General features: G+C 46.2%; 2 protein-coding genes across 7 annotated transcripts in view; both read left to right on the top strand.

Moving 5' to 3' along the window:
- LOC144326680 (uncharacterized) overlaps positions 1 to 3,587 on the top strand; it is an 87,782-nt gene extending 84,195 nt beyond the window's left edge. The window contains exon 8 of the mRNA XM_077923421.1: positions 404 to 3,587. Within this exon, the coding sequence (XP_077779547.1) occupies positions 404 to 1,851 (1,448 nt within the window). The 3' untranslated portion in view covers positions 1,852 to 3,587. The remainder of the gene's footprint in view (positions 1 to 403) is intronic.
- Positions 3,588 to 7,639: 4,052 nt separating this feature from the next.
- LOC114586544 (uncharacterized) lies at positions 7,640 to 18,007 on the top strand. 6 transcript variants are annotated; one of them, XM_077923401.1, is made up of 4 exons: positions 7,640 to 7,807; positions 10,356 to 10,440; positions 11,333 to 11,449; positions 12,868 to 18,007. In XM_077923401.1, exon 4 carries the CDS (start codon positions 12,901 to 12,903, stop codon positions 13,642 to 13,644), a length of 744 nt encoding a protein of 247 aa, XP_077779527.1. In that variant the 5' UTR covers positions 7,640 to 7,807; positions 10,356 to 10,440; positions 11,333 to 11,449; positions 12,868 to 12,900; the 3' UTR covers positions 13,645 to 18,007. The 6 variants fall into 6 exon arrangements, with proteins under 6 accessions (XP_077779527.1, XP_077779526.1, XP_077779525.1 ...); XM_077923400.1 differs by having other exon boundaries at positions 11,333 to 11,481; XM_077923399.1 differs by lacking the exon at positions 11,333 to 11,449 and having other exon boundaries at positions 7,641 to 7,807.
- The last annotated feature ends 409 nt before the right edge of the window (positions 18,008 to 18,416 follow it).

The raw sequence follows: 18,416 nt of genomic DNA, 5'->3' as shown, positions 1-18,416 counted from the left end.
AGTGTGACACAGATTCCGCTTTGAAATAGAGGAGGTACATCCAGGAGTGATGCAAATGGAGAAAGGACAGTGAGAGAGGCCTAGGCAGAGAATTTACACTAGGATAGCCCTGTGTCAGAAAACGGGCACGAGATCTGGTGGCACATCATAATTATAAATACTAATTGGGATGACTGCAAATTGAACTTGATGTGTATCATCTTCCTTTGTTCTCTCCCTTGAAACATCAACAGGATTTTGTCTCCCTGCACTCTGAAGCAGACGATGGAGAAGACAGGCAAGAGTTCTGGGGGGCCATCTGTAAATTCAAAAGGAATAACGAAGAAACCATTTGAATGTATAGAGTGTGGAAAGAGCTTCAATCGAAGTGAAACCCTTAGAAAACATCATCAAACTCACACAGGGGAGAAACCATTTAAATGTATAGAGTGTGGAAAGAGCTTCAGTCAAAGCGGACACTTAAGACTACATCAGCGAACTCACACAGGGGAGAAACCATTTGAATGTATAGAGTGTGGAAAGAGCTTCAGTCAAAGCGGACACTTAAGACTACATCAGCGAACTCACACAGGGAAGAAACCATTCAGATGCATGGAGTGTGGAAAGAGCTTCAGTGATAGTGGGAAACTTCGACTACATCATCGAACTCACACAGGGGAGAAACCATTTAAATGTATAGAGTGTGGAAAGAGCTTCAGTGATAGTGGGAAACTTCAACGACATCATCTAACTCACACAGGGGAGAAACCATTTAAATGTAGAGAGTGTGGAAAGAGCTTCAATCGAAGTGAAACCCTTAGAAAACATCATCGAACTCACACAGGGGAGAAACCATTTAAATGTATGCAGTGTGGGAAAACCTTCAGTCAAAGCGGACACTTAAGACTACATCAGCGAACTCACACAGGGGAGAAACCATTTGAATGTATAGAGTGTGGAAAGAGCTTCAGTCAAAGCGGACACTTAAGACTACATCAGCGAACTCACACAGGGAAGAAACCATTCAGATGCATGGAGTGTGGAAAGAGCTTCAGTGATAGTGGGAAACTTCGACTACATCATCGAACTCACACAGGGGAGAAACCATTTAAATGTATAGAGTGTGGAAAGAGCTTCAGTGATAGTGGGAAACTTCAACGACATCATCTAACTCACACAGGGGAGAAACCATTTAAATGTAGAGAGTGTGGAAAGAGCTTCAGTCAAAGTGGACACTATAGACTACATCAACGAACTCACACAGTGGAGAAAGCATTTAAATGTATAGAGTGTGGAAAGAGCTTCAGTCAAAGTGAGAAACTTCAACAACATCATCAAACTCATACAGGGGAAAAACCATTTGAATGTATAGAGTGTGGAAAGAGCTTCGCTCATAGTGGGAAACTTCGACTACATCAACGAACTCACACAGGGGAGAAACCATTCAAATGTATAGAGTGTGGAAAGAGCTTCAGTCTAAGTGAAACCCTTAGAAAACATCAGCGAACTCACACAGGGGAAAAACTATTTAAATGTATAGAGTGTGGAAAGAGCTTCAGTCTAAGTGAAACCCTTAAAAAACATCAGCGAACTCACACAGGGGAAAAACCATTTAAATGTATAGAGTGTGGAAAGAGCTTCAGTCTAAGTGAAACCCTTAGAAAACATCAGCGAATTCACACAGGGGAGAAACCATTTAATTGTTTGCAGTGTGGGAAAACCTTCAGTCAAAGTGGACACTTAAGACAACATCAACGAACTCACACAGGGGAAAAACCATTTGAATGTATGGAGTGTGGAAAAAGCTTCAATCATAGTGGACACTGTAAACGACATCAACGAACACACGGGAAAAACCATTTGACTGCATAGAGTGTGGAAAGATCTTCAGTTGAAGTGAAAACTGTTGGCTATTTGCTGTTTAGTAGCACTGCAGAGAGCTTGCTGGGGAGACCATGCATTAAAAAGGGACTCAAAAATAACTTAAACAAGGTTTTAATAACGAAAACAAAAACTCCTTATACACTAAATACATCAACAACAAACCCGACCCAACCACCGACCCATCCCCCAGGGTAATGAGGGAGCAGTTGTTGCTCATTATATACTATACCCAAATGCTGACACAGCTTGATTAACACAACTCAGCAGCACCTGCTATGTTTCACAGCTGCAAGACTGGGTCTCGTTATTTGCCTTGGCCCTGGCCATTAAAGACATACACAACTTGTGAAGCAATAATGAACCTTCACATTTTAAAGTGACCATTCAACATTTCCCCTGCGGTTCATTATTGTGGAACAAAAACATAAAGCATATTTTGTACATGTCTTTCATGTGTAACCTTTGGAAGTGCTTTAGTAAAAATGTCTGCAATTTGATTGTCACCTGGAACATATTGAAATACAATCATTTCATTAGCAATTAGTTTCTTTTCAATCTGTAAACGTACCCTTCAGACTCTAGTGCGCTGCGTATTGTGGAGTATGAAAAGAGCTTCAGTCAAAGTGAGAAACTTTGACGACATCATCTAACTAACACAGGGAAGAAACCATTTAAATGTATAGTGTGTGAAAAGAGCTTCAGTGATAGTGGACACTATAGAGTACATCATCAAACACACAGGGGAGAAACTATTTAAATGTACAGTGTGTGGAAAGAGCTTCAGTCAAAGTGGACACTATAAAATTCATCTACAAATTCACATGGGTGAAACACTTTAAATGTAAGGAGTATGGGAAAGTAATGTGGGTAACATCTCAAAATAGTAGAATACAAGATGCAGTGTAATGTTAGGGAGGGGTGTGTCATCTGGAGAGCTGGTGGTGAATAATGGTGGGCTGAGTGTCACATGGTCTTTGGTGGAGAGATTGGAAATGTTCATGTTTGAATTTGGGATGTGAGAGTTGTGAAAAGTGGAGTGTGAGACTTTTTGTGTTGCTTTGGATGTACAGTTGTTTAATATACGAAGAGTCGCATCACTACCATTGTTATAATTGCAATAAAGGAACAATTAAGACACAGAAATCTGAAAGCATCTTCCTACATGCAGATGGTAGTCTTGAAACCCTTGTATATAGTTTATATTGTACGAATTAAATGTGTTACTGCACTTCCTCATTTTGGGCTACGTCAAGGGTGAAGTGTTGAAATAAAACATTATCTCTGGTGGCATCATATAGCTTGTAGCTGGGACCCACATATGAAGCCTGCTTGCACCCGTGATTGGAACAAAGTGGTAGTCTAAATGTGGTTTGCCTTCTTAGCTTTATAAGATATGAAACTCGATTATGCTTGCAATTGGAACCCACAGTGGTTAACACACAAAACTAGGGCATCTTTCGGTGTGCTGCTTTTGTCAATAGGTAAATTCTGGGGGTGGGGCTTGGACCAAATAAGGGCAATACGGGATGGGCATCGGGTATAATTGGGCGGTCTGATAGGCTGTAACCTCTACGCCACCCTCCAGCCAATTGGAGGACAGAGGAGGGACATTTGCCCCCGGGGGGAGGATAAATGCTTGTGTTGTTCTGACCTGGGTGTGCCTGAATAGCTCCCCCATGCTTGCAAAGATGCTTTTCTTTAAATAAACTTTGCTACTTCACCAATGGGCTCAGAATTTATATGAAAGGCTCCTAGGGCTTTCAGCTTTAGGAGCCAGTGTTTTATTCCTCACATAGAGCAGAGAGTGCCAGAGCCTCTGGCAGCAATGTGCCCGGCGGTGGCACAGGTGTGTGTTAAATGCTTCACTGTAAGCTCCTAGCCAATTATCCCCCAAATAACAGACACAGGGGAGAAACCATACGGATGATTATAATGTGGAAAGATGTTCAGGCAGGTCCCAAACTTATAATGCTAAGGGACAACTGTGGGAATGTTAAGGATAGTAGGAAAGGATATGTTGAATAAGTGATATCCTTCCTTCACTCACGCTAGTGAGTGATGTAGCAGAGCAGTTTCCCCTGAATATAGCAGGAAGATAGTTTGCAGATTCATTTGAATCTCTTTAGTTAAGTCATCCAATCTGACTTGCCCAGGTGGATTATTCCTCGTGTCCCCTTTTATCCCTCTTAAAAGACACAAGAGTCTTTCCTTTAAAAGTAACAAAAAAATTACTCACATTTCAGTTCACAGTTTGATCCCTGAAAGGCCGGCTTTACTTTAGCATTAACATTAAGCATTAACATTAAGCATTGTTAGGTGTCATCTTCGTTCCGGAGCTGACAGAGGCTGGGAATCTAAAGCAGGCAAAGGGAGATAAGGACACTGGAATGGGAGAGGGAGGAGGGGCAGCCGAGTGGCATAGCTTCAGAGAACAGAGAGCAAGCAGCAGATACCAATCTTAGCTCAGAGACAGAAGGAGAGAGGCCAGGAATGTTGTTGTTGTTTAGTCGTTTAGTCGTGTCCGACTCTTCGTGACCCCCTGGACCAAAGCACGCCAGGCACTCCTGTCTTCCACTGCCTCCCGCAGTTTTGTCAAACTCATGCTGGTAGCTTTGAGAACACTATCCAACCATCTCGTCTTCTGTCGTCCCCTTCTCCTTGTGCCCTCCATCTTTCCCAACATCAGGGTCTTTTCCAGGGAGTCTTCTCTTCTCATGAGGTGGCCAAAGTATTGGAGCCTCAGCTTCAGGATCTGTCCTTCCAGTGAGCACTCAGGGCTGATTTCCTTAAGAATGGATAGGTTTGATCTTCTTGCAGTCCATATGACTCGCAAGAGTCTCCTCCAGCACCATAATTCAAAAGCATCAATTCTTGGGCAATCAGCCTTCTTTATGGTCCAGCTCTCACTTCCATACATCACTACTGGGAAAACCATAGGTTTTACTATACGGACCTTTGTTGGCAAGGTGATGCCTTTACTTTTTAAGATGCTGTCCAGGTTTGTCATTGCTTTTCTCCCAAGAAGCAGGCGTCTTTTAATTTTGTGGCTGCTGTCACCATCTGCAGTGATCATGGAGCCCAAGAAAGTAAAATCTCTCACTGCCTCCATTTCTTCCCCTTCTATTTGCCAGGCGGTGATGGAAGCAGAGGCCATGATCTTCGTTTTTTTGATGTTGAGGTTCGGACCATATTTTTGCGCTCTCCTCTTTCACCCTCAATAAAAAGTTCTGCTGGATTTCTCAGAGGCCTTTAATACCATTGACCACAACAACCTCCTGGAACGTGTAGAGGAACTGGGAGCTGGCAGCACTGTTACGCAGTGGGTCCGCTCCTTTCTCCTGGGTCGTATCCAGAAGGTGGTGTTGGGGGATGAGTGTTGGACCCCTGGGCTCTCACTTGTGGGGTGCCACAGGGTTCCATCCTCTTCCACATGCTGCTGGGAGAGATCTTCAAGGGGGTGGGATGGGTGTTCATCAATATGTGGAGGATACCCAGTTCTACCTCTCTTTTGTTACGGCTAAAATCTGGGTGCAGGGTTACTCTGCCACCCAGCTCATCGGACTAAGTCCGTGGGTCCCTGCGGAAGAAAATGAGCTCAGCCGGACGCAGGAGCAAACTGCAGAATATCCAAGTTTATTGCGCAACAGGTTCAAGGCGAGATTGAACAGCGAGAAAGGGGTGACATGAACTTTTGAAACTCCCTCCATGTCCCAGAATACAGTGCAAAATACATCCCAGTTACATCATGAATACATTAAGGAGAGGTTGGGTTACACAGATTAACATATGGAGGAGGGAGGGGGAATATGCAGAGGGCTGGAGATATGGAGGAGGGAGGGGGGAATATGCAGAGGGCTGGAGATATGCGCAGATAAGCACATCCTGAGAAGACAATGTTCCATGTACACATAGTCTGTCACCTGGCATTGCCCGGAGGAAAGGTTTGGCAGAGTGATTTTGACTGGATTACTTGAGAGATTATGGAGGACAGGGGAGGGGTGATGGAGTCCTAGAGAAATTGAGCAAATATATTGTAGTGAAGAAGACATCCCCCCCCCCTTCCGTAACACTTTCAAATCGGAACCAGTGAAGGTGGTGAAAGTCCTATGTGAGTGCCTGGAGGTGGTTGGAGGATGTATGTCGGCAAACGGATTGAGGTTGAATCCTGACAAGACAGATGTACTGTTTTGGGGGACGGGGCAGGCAAGATTGGAGAATTCCTGGTCCTGAAAGGGGTAACTGTGCCCCTGAAGGACCAGGTGTGCAGCCTGGGAGTCATTTTGGACTCACAGCTGTGCATGGAGGCACAGGTCAATTCTGTGTCCATGGCAGTGTCTACCGGCTGCCTCTGGTATGCAGGCTGAGACCCTACCTGCCCGCAGACTGTCTCTCCAGAGTGGTGCATGCTCTAGTTATCTCCCGGTTGGACTACTGCAATGCGCTCTACGTGGGGCTACCTTTGAAGGTGACCTGGAAACGACAACTAATCCTGAATGTTGCAGCTAGACAGGTGACTGGGAGCGGCCAAGACCACATAACAGCACCAGTCTTGAAAGACCTACACTGGCTCCCAGTATGTTTTCGAGCACAATTCAAAGTATTGGTGCTGACTTTTAAACCCTAAACGGCCTCAGCCCAGTAGACTTGAAGGAGCATCTCCACCCCCATCGTTTTGCCTGGACAATGAGGTCCAGCTCCGAGGGCCTTCTGGCGATTCTCTCACTGTGAGAAGCGAAGTTACAGGCAACCAGGCAGAGGGCCGTCTCAGTAGTGGCGCCCGCTCTGTGGAAAGCCCTCCCATCATATATCAAAGAAATAAACAACTATCTGACGTTTAGAAGACATCTGAAGGCAGCTCTGTTTACGGAAGGTTTTAATGATTGATGTTTTCATGTATTTTTAATATTTTGTTGGAAGCCACCCAGAATGGCTGGGTTTAATAGTAATAATAATAATAATAATAATAATACTAATTTTGAACTAATTCTTCAGTCCTGCTTCTGGGGAGTCTTCCTGCAAGCAGACCACTGTGTACACAAGGGTTTCACAAACCTGGGTTTCCATCTCTTTTTGGAAGACAACGGCTAAAGACATAGGAAAAACAATCATTGGAAAACAATAAATATTGATATATATTTATGAAGGCAGCCCAGTTTAGGGAAGATGTTTTATCGTGTTTTTAATATTTGGTTGGGAGCCACCCAAAGTGGCTGGGGAAACCCAGGCAGATGGGCAGGGTATAAATAATAAATAGATAAATATATAATAATAGTCACACATACGTATATATGTATATTATTTAAACTATACAAATAATTGTAATAAATCAGTATGGCCCCTGCGTCTTATTACTGCCTCCCTATTACCTAGCCCAGTCTTCAGCAGACATGGATTATGCCTTTCCTGTTCTTCTGGCCTTTTTGAGGAGCCAGGAAGAGTCTCCGTAAGACCCTCAACTTAACTCTATTGAAATGATACAATAACAAAAGTAAATAAGGGGAAATAAGTGTGCAGCTGCCACCCTGCTGTGGAGGGAAACATCAATCCATCAGCTCATACCCAAATAGGAAGCCACCCGCTCCCGCCCCCATTTCCACTCTCCGCTGTGGGGAGAGAGGCGACTTGGGGGGAGGAGGGGGCCATTTCCCGACGGAGCCCCAAGAGCAGGAGGCCAAAGGCAGCGCCATCTCTTCCTGTCTCCATCCCAACACAGGAAGGCTGCTCTGCGAACGTAGCTCTAGAGGCGCGCGCCTGCGACAAGGAACCCGAAGTGTCTATAGGTCGGAAGTTTCCAGGGGGCCCAAAGTGAAAAGTGGGAGGTTTTCCGAAGGGGAGGAGGGGTGGGGGTTGACTGGTTCCCCTCACCCCCCACTCCGCTTTCTATTGCGAGGAAGGAAACCGGAACAGCGAGCAGGGGAGGCGGAGGTCCAGAGAGGACAAAGAGGTAAAGACGCTGCGTGGGAAAAGGGGCGATTTAGGGGGAAGAGGAAAAGACAGAGACCCCTCCCGGAAACAGAGCCATAGCTATGGGGGTGGGCTAGACGGGGTGGTGGTGGTTTTTTTTCACACCACGTGACGCCTCCAGCAGGGCGCCATTGAGGATGTCTTTGTGGGGACGCAAATGTCTCCAATCGGGTCTTTGACTCGGGGAAATCCAGCCTAGTTTCACCCCTCCCCGCAAAAAAGCTCCTGCGCCTTGAGGGAGAGGTGGAGGCCACGAAAGGGTTAAAGGAAGTGAAATAGGCCTGGATAGAGACCCCCCCCTCTCCCGCCTCCCTGCCCGTCTTGCGAGGCCCCTCCGGATGGAGAGGTTGGTGCGCCCGGGAGAGATGCGGCGCAGAGGGCGAGGGGTGAGCGGTGCCAAGGGGGATTCTGGGCGCAGGGGAGACTGTGGGACGGAGGGAGGAGGGCAGAGGATACTGTGGGGCTGAGGGAGAAATGGCAGCATCCCTGGAGGATAGAAGGCCAGCCGAGCAGAGAGGCAGGGTGAGGGAGGAAAGGAGAGAGGCTCTTCCTTTTGGAGAGATGTCTCCATCCTTGGGCGCTGGAGGAGGAATCTCTGGTGGTGGGTCTGTCTTGGCTTCTCCCTTCTGCCCACTCGTTCAAATTGACCAGAGGGAGATGCCTGATAAAGGGGGGGGTCTACTGATTCCCCCATTCTTTCCTCCCTGGAAGCTGCATTGTTGTGTTTAGTCGTGTCCGACTCTTCGTGACCCCATGGACCAGAGCACGCCAGGCACTCCCGTCTTCCACTGCCTCCCGCAGTTTGGTCAAACTCATGCTGGTAGCTTCGAGAACACTGTCCAACCATCTCGTCCTCTGTCGTCTCCTTCTCCTTGTGCCCTCAATCTTTCCCAACATCAGGGTCTTTTCCAGGGAGTCTTCTCTTCTCATGAGGTGGCCAAAGTATTGGAGCCTCAGCTTCAGGATCTGTCCTTCCAATGAGCACTCAGGGCTGATTTCCTGAAGAATGGATAGGTTTGATCTTCTTGCAGTCCATGGGACTCTCAAGAGTCTCCTCCTGCACCATAATTCAAAAGCATCCATTCTTCGGCGATCAGCCTTCCTTATGGTCCAGCTCTCACTTCCATACATCACTACTGGGAAAACCATGGCTTTAACTATACGGACCTTTGTTGGCAAGGTGATGTCTCTGCTTTTTAAGATGCTGTCTAGGTTTGTCATTGCTTTTCTCCCAAGAAGCAGGCGTCTTTTAATTTCATGACTGCTGTTACCATCTGCAGTGATCATGGAGCCCAAGAAAGTAAAATCTCTCACTGCCTCCATGTCTTCCCCTTCTATTTGCCAGGAGGTGATGGGACCAGTGGCCATGATCTTCGTTTTTTTGATGCTGAGCTTCAGACCATATTTTGCGCTCTCCTCTTTCACCCTCATTAAAAGGTTCTTTAATTCCTCCTCACTTTCTGCCCTCAAGGTTGTGTCATCTGCATATCTGAGGTTGTTGATATTTCTTCCGGCAATCTTAATTCCAGCTTGGGATTCATCCAGCCCAGCCTTTCGCATGATGAATTCTGCATATAAGTTAAATAACCAGGGAGACAATATACAGCCTTGTCGTACTCCTTTCCCAATTTTGAACCAATCAGTTGTTCCATATCCACTTCTAACTGTAGCTTCTTGTCCCACATAGAGATTTCTCAGGAGACAGATGAGGTGATCAGGCACTCCCATTTCTTTAAGAACTTGCCATAGTTTGCCCAGGAATAGCCAGAGACCTCTTCCTCTCTCTCAGGCTCCCATTCCACTGCTTGGTTAATCGATGATAGTGCTGCTGCTGCTGTATATATACCAATCCAGGAATATGGGAGAAGGATGCTATAGAAAGGAGAAAAAGTTGGTTAATTGGTGCTGGTGCTGATGATGTATATATACCAATCCAGGAATATGGGGGAAGGATGCTATAGAAAGGTTTTCAGGGTTTATCCGTAAGTATATCCTGAAAGCATTAGTTTTATTTTTTGTAGGCAATGTCAGAGTGGGTTACTAATGGACATACAATCTATCAGCATACAAAGATCCATAAGCCGCCCCAGTCTGGGGCATTTCCATGATAGACAATGCCTGTGGCTGGAGGCTCTACACCCAGGGCTGCGCATCTGCAGGCCTGGAAATGCCAGTATTACAGGAAAGGGTTGGGAACTTGCCAAATTTACAGACTGTATGTGAGTGAGAGTTTGTGTGTGGGGTGATAGTTTACAGCAACCGTGTAATTTACTCCATCCGTAACTTTTCATGAGCCAATATTGCAGTAGGAATTCCAAAATAACTATGCAAAATCTACAAGAGACTCGCAGGTTAATGGTGGCGTGAGCTTTCCTGGTCCACATCCTCAGCCTGCAGCCCACAAATGCTGAGACCATCATACTTTTATTAGCTCTTAACGGGACACCAGCTACTTTGTTATAACTTTCTTCAACAGAATACTTTTACAGTGACATAAATGGCACTTCCGTTTTACTCATTCCGAACAGGAGAGACTCTGGTCTGCAAGTCTGAGATCAACTCCTCGCTTGAAACATTAAAATACAGAGATCTTTTTCCTGGACCAATTGAGAGGTATGTCCTTCCTCTTGCCTGGGAGACTGTATCTTTGTAGGTCTCGTTTCAGTTTGTGGGAACATGAGAAAAGTCCTGCTGGATTAGGATCAGGGCCCACCTCGTCCAGCATCTTCTTCTCACAAGGACCAGCCAAGGAGAAACCCCCCAGCAGGGCCAACAGCTGTCTCGCCACTCAGGATTCCCAGCCACTAGGATTCAGATGAATAATTCCTCCGTAGGGGGAGGGGGACTAATAGCTGGGAACTGAAGGACTGCTACTGAAATGGTGGGTGGTTCACAAGGCAGTAGCCTCAGGGCTTAAATGGTTTCAGGATTAGGGAATGTGTGCTGTTGGTTGGAGTGTACCTGGAATAATGTGCAGAAACCACTTTCTTGACCATTGGATCCACGCTTGGTGTCATCCGCTAAATCCACCAGAACTTGTCTTCACATACAGAGGAAGGCCCTAACTCCCTGAGGGGTTGAGACCCATTGACTATCCTCAACAGGTTTAGTAAGCCAATCAAAACTATTCCCTGGGTTGTGTCCGCTGTCACATGCTGCCAGCTTCTAGGGCCCACCGGAGAGAGCTGAGTGCAGGGTGGGGACCGAAGGAGCCCTATATGTCCCCCACGAGAGGTACTACCCCTGCCCCAGCACCCAGTGACATAATACTATCAATGTATTTAAGATAGATTAGGAATAAATTTGTGCCTCCAGAAATAACAGTTAACAGCTTCATCCCATGAATGAATCAATCCTATATATCCAAGGTTGAAGTTTCCATTAAGTACAGTTATACAGGGGAGGCCCCATGGATACAGAGGACACATGTTCCACGGGGGCTCTTTATACTGACATTTAATATCGAGGTTTTTCAGTGCCATACATATTCTCCATTGAAGCATAGGTGGTACATCCAGAAATCCTTGACCACCCACTCCAAAGGAGAAAGGAACGTGAGAGAGGCCTGCACAGAGAATTTCCACTGGGATATTCCAGTGTCACAAGATGAACATGAGATCAGGTGGCACATCATAATTATAAACAACAATTGGGGTGGGTGTTTCAGTTTCAGATTCTCTAAATTGAAACCTGCTTTCCTTCTGCATTTCCAGCTCTTCCCGTGCAAGGCTGACAAGGAGCGGTCCAGATCCAAGAACATTTTCCTTCCTGAGCACTCATTTAGCCGTCCCCAGGCACCAACCCTTACCACTATTTCACTGACAGACCCATACCACAGTCCCTAGTGACTCAGACCTGGGTATCCCAAGATGGTTACTATGGGCCTACAGTCATACCTCTTGTCACGTTCGGTTTAGGTTACATCTTTTCAGGTGGCATCCCATGGTGACCCGGAAGTACCCGAAAGGGTTACTTCCGGGTTTCACCGCATGTGCATGCGCTCAAAATGACGCCACGCACATGCGCAGAAGCGGCGAATCGCGACCCATGCAGACACAGGTTGCGTTCTGCTCATGCTGTGAACGGGGCTCCAGAATGGATCCCGTTCGCAACGAGAGGTGCCACTGTACTGAGGTGAAAGGGACTGTGCAGGTGATTAATAAACATCTAGGGGATAAAGGGGTTAAAATGTGGCCCAGGAGATGGAGGATTATCGTGCAAGGCAGAGGATGAAAAATTGCATTAGGAACGCTGAAGCTGAGAAATAGGGGGCAGAAAGCGGCTCACTTACCTGTGAGGACCTACTTTCCTTAAAAAGGCTATTCCGCAGCAAACCATTTTCTAAGATCATGCTGTTTTCATAAAGATTATGAAAGGTTGATGATGCATTACTATTATTTAACATTACCGTATTTTTCACCCCATAGGGCACACCGGCCCATAGGACGCACCTAGGTTTTTTTGGGGGGGATAAAGAAAAAAAATTATTTCTCCCCCCCCCAGGCGTGTGGCTGGGGCAGGGGAAGCCCGAGCTTCCCCCGACCCCAGCCCCCAGAACAGGCAGCTCTCCGCAAGCTTTGGGAGACTGGTGCGACTTCCCGCCGGGCTCCCACGGCTTGCGGATATCTGCCTGAAGCCCAAACCAGGTTGGGGAACAGCGGGATGGCGGCACTGCACCTCCCCGCTGTCCCCCGAGTTTGTGGGGCTGGCGGCAGGGAGATGCGTGTTTCTCCCCGCCGCCAGCCTCCAAACCAGGTCCGGGGACAGCGGGATGGCGCCGTTCTGACCCCTCTCGCTCTCCAGGCTTCAGCGAAAGCCTGCATTCACCCCATAGGACGCACACACATTTCCCCTTCATTTTTGGAGGGAAAAAAGTGCGTCCTATAGGGTGAAAAATACGGTAATCTCCTTTTCATTTCCTAAACATGTGGGACATAGGGAGGATGCGGGGGGATGTATAAGATGTTAAAATAAGACAATATGCTAATTGCACTTGATTTGTGTCACATTCCTTTTTTCTGTTCCTTAAAACACCTACAGGATTCTGTATTTTCCTGTACTCTAAAGCAGGCGATGGAGAAGAAAGTCAGAATTCTGCAGAGCCTCCTTCCTGCAGATCAACAGACTCACACAGGGAAGAAACCATTTAAATGCATGGAGTGTGGAAAGCAGTTCACTTATAGTGGAAATCTTAGGAAACATAAACGAACTCACACAGGGGTTAAACCATTTAAATGTTTGGAGTGCGGAAAGAGCTTCAGTCAGAATGGAAACCTAAGACAACACCAACGAACTCACACAGGGGAGAAACCCTTTAAATGCATGGAGTGTGGAAAGAGCTTCGGTGAAAGTGGGACACTTAGAAAACATCAACAGATCCACACAGGGGAGAAACCATTTAAATGTATGGAGTGCGGGAAGAGCTTCATTGAAAGTGGGACACTTAGAAAACACCAGCGGACTCACACAGGGGAGAAACCATTTAAATGTACAGAGTGTGGAAAGAGCTTCAGTCAGAAGGGAAACCTTAGAGAACATCAACGAACTCACACCGGGGATAAACCATTTAAATGCGTGGATTGTGGGAAAAGCTTCACGTTTAGTTCAACATTCAGACAACACCAACGGACTCACACAAGGGAAAAACCATTGAAATGCGGAAAGAACTTCCCTGATACTGGAAATATTGGAGAACATCAACAAACTCATGCAGGGGGGAAACCATTTAAATGTATGGAATGTGGAAAGACCTTCAGTCAAAAAAGAAACCTTAGACAACATAAACAAACTCACATGGGAAAGAAACCATCCACATAGGGATAAAACCCTTTAAATACAGAGTGTGGACAAATCTTAGCTGTTGGTGGAGCACTGTGAAAATATCAATGGACTCACAGAGGGGGGAAACCATTCAAATGTATGGAATGCGGAAGGAGCTTCGCTTATAGTGGGACACTTAGAAAAAATCAACAGACTCTCAGAGGCGCGAAATCATTTAGATGTCTGGAGTGTAAAACATGTTTCCCTTAGAGTTCACTCTTCTTCACATCATTGAACCTAATTAGGGGGAAATAAATGTTATTTATTTAATGGTGGGACACAGATGGCGCTGTGGTCTAAACCACAGAGCCTAGGGCTTGCTGATCAGAAGGTTGGCAGTTCGAATCCCCGCGATGGGGTGAGCTCCCGTTGCTTGATCCCTGCTCCTACCAACCTTGCAGTTCGAAAGCACGTCAAAGTGCAAGAAGATAAGTAGGTACCGCTCTGGTGGGAAGGTAAACGGCATTTCTGTGCGCTGCCCTGGTTCACCAGAAGCGGCTTAGTCATGCTGGCCACATGACCCGGAAGCTGCCTTTGGACAAACGCCAGCTCCCTCGGCCTATAGAGCGAGATGAGCGCCGCAACCCCAGAGTCGTCCGCGACTGGTCCCTTTACCTTTAAATGTTAAATGCATAGAAGTCTATGTGATGTTCTGGCATTTGTATATAAACTTGTATGTAATTATTATTATTATTATTATTATTATTATTATTATTACTACTCTGGGCAGCTTACAGCATATTTAAAACATGCAGATAACATCTTACAATAGTAGGTATAATATAAGATGCAATGTAATGTTAGGAAGGGGGAGAGTGTGAATCTGGAGTGCTGGTGGTGGGATGGGATGAGTCAGATGGTTTTTGGTCTTTGGTAGAGAGAGTTGGAAGCAGGGCTGGTGAGATTAGTATGATAGGAACAGCTGCATTACTCCCATTGTAATTGCAATAAAGGAACAAGGAAGACTCAGAGCATCTTATATGCAGAGAGTAATCTTGAAGCCCTCTTATATTGTTAATATTTCACAAATTAATTGTCTAATAAATAAAACAAGAATATTGGGCAGGGGTCCATCTCACTAGCACTCTGTTATACAGTCATACCTCATGTTACATCCACTTCATGTTACGTTCTTTCAGGTTACGTCCCACGGCGACCCAGAAGTACTGGAAAGGGTCACTTCCGGGTTTCGCCGCATGTGCAGATGCGCAAAATGACAGCATGCGCAGAAGCGGCGAATCACAACCCGCGTGTGCACAGGTGCGCCGCTGTGGGTTGCGCTCTTTTCATGTTGCGAACGGGCCTCCAGAACGGATCCCATTCGCAACCAGAGGTACCACTGTAACAGGTTCATGATAATCATGTTCGACTGGTGGAAAGTTGAGAGCTCTGGGCTCTTCCCCAGAAGCAGTGTGAGTGGAGGTAAAAGGTAAAGGTAAAGGATCCCTGGGTGGTTAAGTCCAGTTGAATCTGACTATGGGGTACAGAACTGCTCTCTGCTTTCAGGCCGAGGGAGCCGGCGTTTGCCCACAGACAGCTTTCCGGGTCATGTAGCCAGCATGGCTAAACCGTGACGGAAGCCAGAGCGGACGGAAACGCCATTTACCTTCCCACCACAGCAGAAGAACGACAGCTGGTGGGGGTCATCCCTGCACCCACCAATACACATCTTGGTTGAACCTGGGGACTTAGGAAGAAGGCCACCCCACCCACCCCAAAAAGGGGACAGCTCTCTAACCAGCACCCTGTTCCCTCTGCACATCTCAGGCACTGGACCTGGTGACTGAGGAGACCCCTATGGAAGTGAGAGGGGAAACCCTAGCAGCCTCTTGGGTTAGAGGACACTTCTAGTTCTCTCTCTCTCTCTCTCTCTCTCTCTCTCTCTCTCTCTCTCTCTCTCTCTCACACACACACACACACACACACACACACACACTCCACCCCTACAATGCCCAAAATAACTTTCTATCCTGTTCCTGCCTGAGGATGTTTCACTCCACAACAGTCTGTTCGCCAGGGTGCTTTTTCTATTTTTCCCTTCTCCCTCCCCCCCCCCAGTAATTTTCCAAGTACCACCCTCTACGTCCCTCCCCCACTCCCGACTTCCCCTCCCCCATGGGAAATCTTATTGGCAATTGTATTATTGTTTCTTGTTGTGTTAGGAGTTATTTATACTTAATAGCCATATCCTTTATAATATCATCTTGCATCCTTGCGAGTCTTTCCTTTCATGTTTATGTTAAACTCAATTTCCATCTCCATATTTTTTTCATAAATATCTCAACACACTCCCACTCTCTCTTAATTTTTTTTGCTTGGGGCAGCCCCTAAAGGATGCCGTTAAGTTTGCCACCTCCATAAATTCACAGATCTTAATTCACCATTCTGATAATTCTGTTATTTTTTCCTGTTTTCCAGTTTTGTTCCACTAGTAATCTAGCCGCTGCTGTCACATAGAGGAATATATTCTTTTTATCTTTGGGAATATCGTTCGTTATTAAGCTTAACAGATATGCTTCTGGCGTTTTGAGAATTGTGCTCTTAAATATTCTTTTCAACGCTTCATGTATCTTGGTCCAAAACTGTTTAATCGCCTTACACCCCCACCACATATGGTGCATTGTTCCCACCTCCGCTTTACATCTCCAAGAAAGGTCTGAATATTTTTTATAGATCTTTGCCCATTTTACCAGGGTGCTTTTTCATTGGCAAGGATTTTTCTGCTCTGCCACGGCTGCCCACTATGGCACCCCAAGCAGGAACAGATTTTGGCAATATGGAGCCTGAAGGGAGGCAAATTTTGACCCCCCCCAAAAAAAAATTATTATTTCACAATAATTCCTTTCGGTACAGTTGTTTTTTAAATAGATCTCCTCAACAGGCACCAATCTCCTCCCCATTTCACTCTGCGCATGCTCTCAAGTGCACCATATCATGGTTGTGGCAACTCAACTCAACCCAGGGCTTAACTTTGAGTAGGCACACGAATAAATTGTTGTTGTTGGCCTCCACCTGTCTCAAGAGACAATGGAGTGCGCCTCCAGGGGAAAAGCCCAACCGCTCTGTTGGCAGCCCTGAAGTGGCCTCCCCGGAGCGTAATCCTGGACAGGGTGAATGGAGGCCCTGGGCTGCCCAAATAAATATAGGTTTACAGTGGTACCTCGGGATATATATGCTTCAGGTTACATACGCTTCAGGTTACAGACTTCGCTAACCCAGAAATAGTACCTCGGGTTAAGAACTTTGCTTCAGGATGAGAACAGAAATCGTGCTCCAGTGGTGCAGCGGCAGCGGGAGGCCCCATTAGTTAAAGTGGTGCTTCAGGTTAAGAACAGTTTCAGGTTAAGAACGGACCTCCGGAACGAATTAAGTACTTAACCCGAGGTACCACTGTATATATTTTATATATATAGTTTTTTCCTGTTTAGGGAGGTTTTAAATGTTTGATGTATTTATCGTGCTTTTAATACAGTGGATGCTTGGGTTGCGAACGTGATCCATGCGGGATGCACGTTCGCAACCCGCAGTGTTCGAAACCTGCAACGGCGCGTCTGCACACATACAGCTTGTGATTCGGCTCTTCTGCGCATGTGCAAAGCGCAATTTAGCACTTCTGTACGTGCGCGACCGCTGAAACCCAGAAGTAACCTGTTCCAGTACTTCCGGGTTTTGGCTGTCCGTAACCCAAAAAAGCGCAACCTGAAGTGTCTATAACCCAAGGTATGACTGTATTCTGTTAGGAGCCACCAAGAGTGGCTGGGGAATCATCTGCACCACCCTAGATCTGACGCTGTCCCCAAGCTACTTTGAGGCCAGGCAGGCAAGAGGAGCGGGCAGAGAAAGCCCTTCCTTGGGTCACCTCTTTGCCCTCCTCCGTTCCTCATCCCAGGAAGAGATGCTGAGATGGACCCAAGAAGAGGGTCTGATGGGAGTTGTAGTCCCAAACATCTGGATGGCACCAGGCTGGGGAGGGCTGAGTTACAGGTTAGTTTTTTGTTACAGCTTACAAATTTCAGGCAACGTTTTACTTTTCTTGTGCATTTTGAACTCAAGTTTCTCAACGCTCAAACTTATAAAAACATTGTTGCTAAAGAGATTAGTCAGCTTGGCCATTTAATCTGTTGAACACGCACACACAGCATCAGCACTGGATCTGAAGGAATTGGTGACAAAATCTGCAAAGGAACAGGCAGGCCGAGTGAGATTTTGATGTGCCTGAAATGGAAACTTTTTCAGTGCCTTGAATTTTAACACCACAGTTTGCAAGGTTATTCCAAATGATCTGTGCGCTGGAACATTTTCTTTGGTATTTGCTGTGCTACTTACACTGGCAATTTAAAATAAACTTGGCAATTTCAAATTTTGTGTTCTTCACTTTCTCGCTACAAGACACCTGATTCTGAAAACTGAAGTTAGCAAATTTTGGGGGTGGGGTGTGTGTGCACACGCAAGTAGTTAGCCTTGCTAGGGTGCAAAATAGCCTGGCACCGGTGCTAGGAACATAAGAAATGAGAACAGAAAAAGCGGGAAAGGCATAACCAGGATATTGGGGTGGGGGCGGGGCAGGATACCCACCTGTCGTCATCCTCTCTCTGGCTCTGTCTAGCAGATTCAGAATGAAATGTCTCAACAACAGTTGTTTTACGGTATATTACTTTCTTTTGACCCTAGGTGCTCAGAAAAATCTGTCAAAATCTTTTTGCGTTTTCTACTTTTAGTTGAGCATTTTTATTTATTTTTACTTGATTTAGGAGAGGGAGCTGCCTCCC

Source organism: Podarcis muralis, chromosome 2 (genome assembly GCF_964188315.1).
Source record: "Podarcis muralis chromosome 2, rPodMur119.hap1.1, whole genome shotgun sequence".
Lineage (NCBI taxonomy): Eukaryota > Metazoa > Chordata > Lepidosauria > Squamata > Lacertidae > Podarcis > Podarcis muralis.
The sequence above is the reverse complement of the archived record's forward strand: the minus strand, read 5'-3'. Positions and strand labels throughout refer to the sequence as shown.